Source organism: Penaeus japonicus, unplaced genomic scaffold, assembly GCF_977035675.1.
Source record: "Penaeus japonicus unplaced genomic scaffold, GWHDUDI00000001_assembly GWHDUDI00000036, whole genome shotgun sequence".
NCBI lineage: Eukaryota > Metazoa > Arthropoda > Malacostraca > Decapoda > Penaeidae > Penaeus > Penaeus japonicus.
The window spans coordinates 12,304,890-12,314,889 of NW_028234438.1; the positions used below are offsets into that span (position 1 = coordinate 12,304,890).

At 36.1% G+C, this 10,000-nt stretch overlaps 1 protein-coding gene across 4 annotated transcripts in view; it reads left to right on the forward strand.

The window, feature by feature from the left end:
• Positions 1 to 9,487, forward strand: part of OstDelta (oligosaccharide transferase delta subunit) — an 11,507-nt gene extending 2,020 nt beyond the window's left edge. For 2 of the 4 annotated variants that reach the window (XM_043008400.2, XM_043008399.2), the window contains exons 2-16: positions 186 to 373; positions 603 to 725; positions 1,115 to 1,263; positions 1,428 to 1,567; positions 1,865 to 2,036; positions 2,403 to 2,472; positions 2,696 to 2,823; positions 3,038 to 3,241; positions 3,576 to 3,780; positions 4,484 to 4,654; positions 4,999 to 5,112; positions 5,331 to 5,406; positions 5,909 to 6,044; positions 7,112 to 7,208; positions 8,672 to 9,487. In XM_043008400.2, the coding sequence (XP_042864334.2) occupies positions 186 to 373; positions 603 to 725; positions 1,115 to 1,263; positions 1,428 to 1,567; positions 1,865 to 2,036; positions 2,403 to 2,472; positions 2,696 to 2,823; positions 3,038 to 3,241; positions 3,576 to 3,780; positions 4,484 to 4,654; positions 4,999 to 5,112; positions 5,331 to 5,406; positions 5,909 to 6,044; positions 7,112 to 7,184 (1,949 nt within the window). In that variant the 3' untranslated portion in view covers positions 7,185 to 7,208; positions 8,672 to 9,487. The remainder of the gene's footprint in view (positions 1 to 185; positions 374 to 602; positions 726 to 1,114; positions 1,264 to 1,427; positions 1,568 to 1,864; positions 2,037 to 2,402; positions 2,473 to 2,695; positions 2,824 to 3,037; positions 3,242 to 3,575; positions 3,781 to 4,483; positions 4,655 to 4,998; positions 5,113 to 5,330; positions 5,407 to 5,908; positions 6,045 to 7,111; positions 7,209 to 8,671) is intronic. The other 2 variants (XM_086531931.1, XM_043008401.2) reach the window with 1 other exon arrangement.
• Positions 9,488 to 10,000: the final 513 nt, after the last annotated feature.

The following is a 10,000-nucleotide window of genomic DNA, read 5'->3' on the forward strand; positions in this document are numbered from 1 at the left end:
TGTTTGATATCCAATAGACCTGTATAACAAATGATCTCTCACAGAAGCAGCAAACATATTTTACACACCATTTAAATGTTGTGCATTACCTGTTTTCCTTGAAAATAAAGAGCATTGAACACACACAGGTAGTTTCCCAGAATTGTCTACCACTTTACTCAGCACGTTTCCACCTTTCCTTGCAGGGGCACTGGTAATCCTAGCTCTCCTGGGAGTGAGCTCTGCCCTCTCCCCCTCCACGTATCTCACCCCAGCTGACAAGGAGAGGCTGAAGCTAGTCCTAGATCCAGCGTGGTCTCTCTCAGACCTTGCGCAAGTCCTCTACGCTTCAGCGGGCTACAAGCACCTAGGGCAACCCATCCCCAATGAACAGGTTGGTTACAAGAGTTAGGTATTGGTGTTTGTGTTTATGCATAATAATTATAGTTTATAGTTGTTTTTTGTACATCCTGTAAACTAGACTGCATTTTATGAATATGTAGGTAAATATATTATCAATAGATATCTTAAGAGTAAGATAAAGAAAAAAAAAGTATATTAAGTAGGATACTTACGATTCTTGTATAAAATCTTGATATTTATGCTTTTGGTTCCATTCCCAGGGAGTGTGCAATTTTGTCAAGAGCTCTGCCAGCGATGGAGCGACAGTCGAAACTCTGTTTTTGGCCTCCTCAGCCGGCAAAGCCCTTGGGTGCCCAGTGGCAGCCACTGCAGCCTCCAAGCAGGTTTGTTAAGATTTTATTTCAGGCAATATGGCTAGGGCTTTTCGTTTAAAGAAAGCCAAGATATTAGGCATCCTGTTCTGGGGGTACATTTTTATGTTCTATATGTTTGTTTTATATGAAAGAGTAGGTGGCTATAAGTGTTTGCAACTGAGAAATATATGTGTAAGGGATAACCATCTTGATTATTAGCACTTATTATTATTAGTTTTGATTCATGGTGGATAGGTCAACATGGGAAAACTATGAAATATATTTAATCCCATATTAGGTATGCAATTAGTTGCATTTGCATTTATTCAGATATATACATATATGCATTTATATATGTTTATCGATATTTTTATTCATTACCTATTTATATGTAACATATTTTTTGTGTATGAATGCAGGCTGTGAGTGAAGCTATCCGAGAAGGGGCCTCTCCACAAGAGCTCTTCCATGCTGTCACTGCCGCAACAAATCTTGGGGTCGAAGTAGATGTTGCCAAGGTCTTGAGGGCCACACAGATGGCACTGAAGAAGGATGACAGCGTACTCAGGTCAGTGAAATTGCATGTTTGCAAAGAAAGAAATAGGGAATATATGATTGAGGGAGAAAGAGAATTGAAGATTTATGAGGAGAAAAGTTGAAAATATGGGAATTGAGTTGAATTTGGTGTAGAAGGGAATGGACTTGGCAAGAATTTCTTTTCTTTCATCACAGCTTGGGCTATGCCTTCCATGTTGGGTCTCAGCTCCGTGGAGAAGTCGGCAGCATCTTTGAGAGGATTGAGGATGCTATTGTTCAGGCGGATGAGGTTGATGGGCGGATGCTCCAGTTTGAAGGAGGATTGTCAATAACTGGTAAGTTGACCCAACCCCTTGATATATAACCAGTCACCCCCACTATCACCCACCACTCATTATTGTGAATGTGTTCCCAGATTTGAGTAACAGCTCATGGGATTATTTGTTATTTTTCATTTTAAAGGTAGAGGATTGAATATGTTCTTAAAATTTAGAGCCGGAGAATTAATTGATCTCTTCAGATTGAGGTCATAAAGATTAGCAACATTTTCCAAATCAATCTCTCTAGTATCTTGAATCTTGAAAATTCAGACTTCACCCCACTCACACTCCCTCCTCCCTACCCCTATCCAGCCCTGGTCCTAAGTGGTGCCTACAAGCTGGCCGAGAATTCAAACAAGGCCCCGCCAATCAAGCCTGATCAGGCTGTCAAGTTCGCCAATTACCTGATGTCACGCAAGTCTGTTCAGGTGCCCAAGGGGGTCTATTACCTCCTGGAAGCTGTCTCTATGTTCACCAGCAACAGGTGAGGTTTTGTTATGGGTCTTCATGCAGTTTTTGGGCCATTGAGGGGAATTTGAGTGTACTAGTATAATTTCTGTTCAAAATTTTTTTTTTTTTTTTCTGATAATTTTTTATGGATGCCATTGTAGGAGGCTTATTCTGTTTTATTATATTTATGAATTTATTTATTTATTTTTGAGTCCATTTTTACCGTGATTGAAGAATTTTTTTACCAGGATACACAGTAAGTTAAAACTTATTATTTAAGAGCTGATTTAGATCAATATATTTGTGTTGTAAGGGGTACTGAAAGCTAAGAAAGTATGCATTTATTATTAAAGGAGAAAGTTCATTATTTTACTAATAGCTTCATTATTATTTTTTGTAGGTTCCATATTCCAGTTGCCATCACACTGGCTAGCAATGTAGCGGTCAGTGCTGATGCTCCTCGTGTTCAGGTATGTCCTTTGGGAGAGCAGCTTTCTTACTTGCTGTTGTCAAAAGATACTTTTTTTAATTTTTCTTATTGATTGCTCATATAAGATTGTTTATATTATTAATTCATATTTTTATTGCTTTTATTGTCTATTTATTTGTTTATGAATTTGTCTTCATGGTTTTAAATAAATCAATATATTCTTGGCCTGGTCCTCATTATGCCATCTCTATCTACCCCCTAAGGTACGTGTGACAGACCTGAAGGGCAGTAGTCTCGGCTCCCTGCGTGTTGTTGCTGACTCTGCCACACGCGACTCGGATGAGGTGGTCATAGTGTCGAAGGAGGAACTGTCACCACTTGCTGGCCAAGAGTGAGTCTTTGTTACTGTTAATGCCTTTTCATAGGCTTTAGTCTAGGATGAGTTGATTGTCATGTTAAGGAAAAGTGTTTCATGCTGTCAATATAGGGAAAAAAAAGTTTAACTTTTTATTTAGCCCAAGATTTACTCCCATGCTAATGATAGTCAAACAGTTGAATCCCCAATCCTGCATCAACACCATGATTTATCTTATTTTTCTCTGCAGCGGTGTGTACGAATTTGACGTGATGTCCCGGCAGCCAGAGCGAGGCTTCTACCGCCTTGTGGTGAGCACCGTGACTTCAGACTCGCGGCTGGTGGGCCACATGGCTGCCCAGCTTACCTTCAAGGTCCTCACTGCCATCGACATTCAGGGCGTAGAGGTAGGAACCGCCGACTCCGACCGCTCTACCGCTCCCAGCCTGCAGAAGTGAGTAGCTCTGACTGGTGTTACTGTTTCTGTTGTGACTTCTTAAAAATATGTAATGAAAATCATAAGATTAGAGGTATTTTGCTTGTTTATCAAATATTTATATAAATGCAAGAGAATACAAGAGCAACAAAGATTTCAGTAATTATGTGTAATGAATTGAAATAACAAATAAGTGTTGGAATGTTATTTAGCCAGTATGTTCACCAAATAGAAACTGTTGAAAATGGTGAAAGAATAGAAATTATATTATGTAAGTTGCTATGTGAGAAGTACTTGATAGGCTGAGGTACATATTTACAAGTAAAGGTTAATTCTTTCATATTTTTTACAGGTTGACATACCCTAAGAGTCTACCCACTGAGCTTATGGCTGACCAGCACCAGCGCGTGTTGTTGCGTTTTATCGTGCGGGACCTGGCCTCAGGACGTTCAACTGAGGTCCATCAAGCTTTCGTCAAGATCACACACATTGAGTCTAAACGTGAAATTATATTTGTGGCCGAGACAGATTCCAACGATGTCTACAAGTTTGATATGGTTAGTTTCTTTGCAAATTGTAATTTCTTCAGTTGTGAAATTTAAACTTTGATACTGTTGTTTTAATTCTGCAGGCTTAATTATACCATTTTTGAATGCTGCTTTAAATTAAGCGTAGAATTACTGGATTTCCTACAGTGGAAGATGTCAGCATTGTACAAGTACCTTGACTTTTGCAAGGAATCTTTAGGAAAAAATACCGTACATGTCTGTCTTAATTGGTTGTAATCAGATAGTCTAATGCACCAGTAACTTTTATTCCTTTCAAGTCTTTTAAAAAGAATACAATTGGCTGCACATTCTATAAAGCATTATTTTTATTTAATGTAAACATATGAATTACAGTACTATTTAAAATATACATAAATTATAGAGGTTTATATAAGATAAACCAACTATATGTAAATAATCACACAGCTGTATTTCATAATAAGTGTTGCAAGCTTTACCAACGAACACCACTTTTTTTTTTTCATTATATAAAACTCATGGCTATGGTTCAGCCATGTGATTTTATTGAAATATGAAAATGCATCATAGTTTGTGGGAAACAGTGATAATATTAAAGAAGAATCATGTAATCGTAGATGTTGACCATGCGCTAGATAGTGCTTAGATGAAAACAAAGAAGAAAGCCTTTTTTATCCTAGCTTACTCAGAATGGCCTTCAATCCTGACCTCCATTTCTTCTCCCACTCAAAAGGATGTCAGCAACAACGTCAAGGAGTTTGGCGGAGTGAGCGGCTCGTACTCCATGGAGCTGATCATTGGCGATGCCTCCATCAGCAACCCAACCTTGTGGCACATTGGGGACGTCTCTCTCTCCTTCCCTGAGGGCAGTGTGTCAACTTCATCCCAGGACTACACTTACAAGGTTGGCCCATTGCCTTCAAGTTTGTATTTTGTTTTATCTTGATCTGTTTACTCTCATTACATTTGATTTTAATTTCTTTTAATTTTTGATATGGACTTACCCTCTTACTAGAGATAGATAATGAAGAAATTATAGTAAATACTGCAGGTTGTAGGTTTCTAGGAAGCTGTCAATTTAAAAATATGGAAATAGGGTTATTGGTAATTGGCATAATGAATTTGAAAATATATAAATGATCCACTCAGTAAATATTATTAAAGAAAAGCTTAAATCTTCTAGTAAAAGGAAAGATGCTTGTTCACTGAGTCCTCGGTGATTTACTTTAATAAAACTGGTAATTTCAGGCACGTCCAGAGATCCAGCATGAGTTCCGCAAGCCCGACCCCCGTCCCTCTACCCTCGTGTCCCTGACTTTCACTATCCTTTGCCTGGTGCCCCTGCTGCTGCTCTTGGCCATGGTGAGTGCAGAATGGTGGTGGGAATTTGCAAGTTGTGTGTTCTAGATTTCTCTTATGAACTTACATGTAGACAAATGCAAACACCATGAAATGTATATATCTACAAATATGTTTATATATGATAAAAGAGTCACAAACGTGTATGTGTGGAACATAATACTCACTAGACAAATTCAGTATTTATCAGTGTAACAATAAAATCTCTTTTGCAATTTCAGTGGGCAAAGCTTGGTGTAAACCTCTCCAACTTCCCTGTGTCTTTGTCAGCATTTGTATTCCACATTGGTCTTGCCGGTAAGAATAGATATAAGCAGTCTTGTACTTCATTCAATATTTTTGTCTTGCTGGAATTAGAATACCTACTAGAGGTTTCAAAAACTGTGGTGCAAACTTGCATGTATGCTGATATCTTCATGAATGGGGGTGTTGCTTGCTCATAACTATAAATGTTGTTTAATGGAAATTTCAGCATAAACAAAAGAATTTTCAGGAAAAACATTTATTGCAAACATTATTTTTAGGGATGAATTCACTCTTGTCTGTTTAGGGAAGGGCAGATTGCACTATTCATAAAATCATGTCAAAGCTAAATCACAGTGCAGTTTTTCAGCATCTTATCAAAATATCTACAGGCATGTGGCTGTAGCATTTTGCTCTATGCTATTAGCATGATTTTGAAAACTTTCCAAAATAAACTTGTACCAAAGGATGAGAAAAAACACTAGGTATATTTAATTTTGAGTTGTTTAAACATTATTTTACTTAATCTTTTTTTCTTTTTACCTTTTTCCAACAGCTATTTTGGGACTTTTCTGCCTGTTCTGGCTCCAGCTGGACATGTTCACGACTCTCCGCTACCTGTTCATGGTGGGCGTGGTCACCTTCTTCTCAGGAAACTCGATGCTCTCCAACATCGCAGCTAATAGGAAGGAGTGAGTATCCTCTTCTCTCTGGCTTGGATTGAAAGGATTGGTCTTAGTCTCGGGGCTTTGATGGAAGGGCATCTATCACAGAGGGGAAGATGAGGGATCGGCTGCAGAGAGACGAGGATCAGTCTCAGGACTTGAATGGAAGGGATTAGAGAGTGAGAGGGAGGGAGGGAGGGAGAGATTACAAAGGTTCAGAGGGAATGATTTTGAATGGGATGCTGGTGAAAGCAAAGAAGGATGACAACTAATATTGTTGCTTGCCAGCTATGCATTGATTTAGTGATTGCTGGGAGTCTTTTAATACGATTGCATCATTATTTTGATTTCAACATATTGGGAAGTTTGGTGTGGGTAAGTACTTTGTGGGATTTGGTTTCTCTTTTCCTCATTTGTTCTGCTTTTCGGGATACAATTATACCAGATAGTTTCTTTACATCAACGGAATGAAGATAGGCATTTTGTTGCAACAAACTCAGTTGATACAGTGTTCATAGCATCATAGCTGAGGTAGACCAAAAATATTTTTATCTTCAGTGTCTACATATTTCTGTACATTGGTTATGGGTTTTCATTTTTTTCTTCAGTATTTGATTAAGATTAGATTTTAATCGTCTCCAGTTTCTTTGATTTTTCTTTTTTTCATGCTTTATGAAATCTGGTACTTTTCAGAAAATATCAAGATAATGTAAAAAGTGATTCAAATAGAATTTTCTTATTATGGTTCATAGAAAGTTGTATATAATTTTTAAAGCAACAGCATATGCCAGTAACATGGTTATTTTACCTCATGTGAGAAAACCAAAATGGACACTGTTTATGTTCAAAGGCAAATTACACATCAAATGAATGAATAGCATTATTCAGTTCATAACTCCAGTGAAGCAGTAGTGTATTAGAGATAGTATCAATTAGCTTTTATCTGATGCAACTAGGATAATGGCAATGAAATAATTTCATTCTTAGGAAGAAAAAAAAAAAACTTGTTTTTTTTCATGAAGAATAGTCCCTGGGGGTGGGGGGGTTGTAATGGACCAAGAATAATGACAAACCTCTCTCATTGGGGGTTCCAGGCAGGAGGTGAAGATGGTGTATGGGCCGTACTACAATAAATCTTACAGGTTTTCGCAGAACCAGCAGAACTAACTCGGCTTTAGGGTTTCGGTGAAGGTAGCTACAATCCTGGAACGCACAAGGCACTCTTTAGCATTTAGTTTTTCCAACTGGAATGCTTCTTATACCATTGACTAGAAACTCTGGTAGTGTTGCTTATCTGACAATGCTTAACTTAAAAAAAAAAGTATCTTTTATTATGTATTTATTTTGACAAAAGCCAAAAACTTGGTTGCTGTTGTTTACTCCATTTTCTCCATATTAATGATTTAACATTCTCTCATTGTATTAACAGTGTTTATGAATCGCAATATACTTGCCTGTAAATTGCCGGGCATCATAAAACTGCTTAGGGTATTTAGTACAAGGAAATGTACATCCTTGTTTTTATGATTGATTATTTTTTCATATGCATGTTTTCTGTAAGGTTGGAAAAAGTAACTTTGTATGTTGTACTTCTACAACAATGTATTTAATTTAATGACTTGGGTACGTTTGAAAGGAAGCCTACTAACTTGTATTAACACTTATTATTAATGTATATAGAATTTGAGTAATATTTTTCTGTAGAGTATATTACTTGAGATGAAAATAATGATCCTGAGTTTGGAATATTTTTATAATTCAAAACAAAACAATTACTTCCCTTGCTGTCAGCCAGTTTATTTGTTTACATTTTTAATATTCTCTTTCACTGCATGCTTGCATTTACCAGAAAAGCTATGAAAAAGTGCAAGGTATGTTGAAATTGGCAAGCATCTTCATCAAATTAGAAAAACCCTTTAGTAATGTCTCTTCTACTGAGTATACTTTTTATTTAGTAGTTAGCAGTGGCCCAGTGGTCTTGGCCTACATTTTTTTTATGACTTTTTATTTTAGTTTTTGTCTTGTCTCCAAATTTTCAAAATTCTCCCTTTTTTGTTATTGCTGTTTTACCTTGTTTACAGAATGAATGTGAATGTGAGGATGAACACGAGTAAGAGTAAGAGTTAGTGTGTGTGTCCTAAAGGCTTTCCCCTTCATCTCTTCTTTCCATTACTCTTCCATACTAGAGATATGTATATATGATAAATCCTCTTTACATATATATATATATTTGTATATATATGTATATGTATATATGTTGTGTGTGATGTGTGTATAATGCGCATATGTATATATAAAAAAAATATATATATATACATTTTATATATATATATATATATATATATATAATATATATTATATATATATATATATATATATATATATATATATAAGGAATTAAATAAATAGATAGATAGATAAATGAAAACACACTTCCTTATTGTTATGGAAAATGGCATGGTAGCTCATGAGAATGCTTTAATGTACATCATGCATGAGATTTTTCGTTTTTGTTTTAATCATACTAGGTAATAATGAATCTGAAAGAATGAGTGTAAAAGGTTTACAGTTTTGAGAACAAATTTGACGACTTGATATTCCAAACCTGTGTAACGAATTCAAACTAATTTTCCTCTTCTTCTCTCTCCACACAGGATCGCATGAGCTAGTTTCCAGAGCAGTAAAGATACTTAGGTGGCAGTCGGCGTGACAGAATTATTATTATTGTTTTTTTTTTTCTATTATTATTGTCGTCATCAATAATAGTGTCCTCGCCATTCCAACTCCGATGACGTTGACTGCCTCTCCCCTGCCTAGCTTTGTATTTACGGCAACGCAGGCATTCTCCTGTGCAAAGTGATAGTTATTCTTAGTGAGGAACTGCAACATGAAGATAAGAAAATGATGAGAGAAAAAAGAAAATGGAAGAGTGAAGATAAGAGTGACGTTGGAAGAAAGAAAGAAAGAAAGAAAGAAAGAAAAAAAAAGAGGTGAAATATGGTTTGGGGATAATGATTGTTTGTTGTTTATTTTGATGGAAATCATCAAATACCGGTACTGTTATTTTTTGTGATGGAGAGAGAGAGAATATTGACTTTGTAACATAACTTTTTTTTTTCTTTCATTCTTTCTCTCTCTCCTCGTCTCGGATATTTCAATAGATGTGAGCGTCTTTACCTGGTTGCGCTTGGTTTCCCATTTCCTCAATGACGAAAAGTGTGTGAATGAACAAGCAAATAATAAAAAGTTCACTAATTCATATTCGTATTTTTTTGTTTTTTTGTTAATGATTATTTTTTCCTCTCCAGCTTTTAGGGAAGAAGAGGAATTTTCTTCCAAAAAAGGTGTCATTCCAATTTTTTTTGTGTTTCTTCATAGTGTGTGTCACTACTGCTTGTTAAGTCAGTAACTTGTGTGATTTATTGTTGTGAGATGCGGAGGAAATGGTAAATAAAAACATGTCATGTTAAGTGGATCTCCTTTTATTTATGGATTTTTTTTTTTCCACCTTTTTTATCTTGCGTGTGGATTCTATTCTTTTCCCCCTAGAAAGTTGCTTATTTGTTTGTTTTTGTTGGCATACAAGTATAGTAATTTTGCAAGCTTTACTTTAAATGTTTGAGAACACTCTGTTGTCTTATGTAATAGAGAATTGCATTTCATCATCCGATCTTCATTCTGCCCCCCACCCCCTCCCCCCTTCTTTGTTTCCTGTCTCTTGTAAATAAATGAGTAAAGAAATATAAGGGAGAGGGTATTTGGAATGTAATGATTTGGTCATAATGTGCTTAATTTAGTCAAAAGTTGTCTACTTGTATTTTTTTTCTTGCCTCAGCTTGCAAGTTGCACAAAAGATAAATTCGATTCTCATCTTCCTTTCCCGTTGTACTTCTACTAAATTGAATCGAATAAAAACAAAACAATGAATAAATCCCTTTTAAGCCAATCTTATTATCGGCAAATATAATGTCATACCTGTCTAT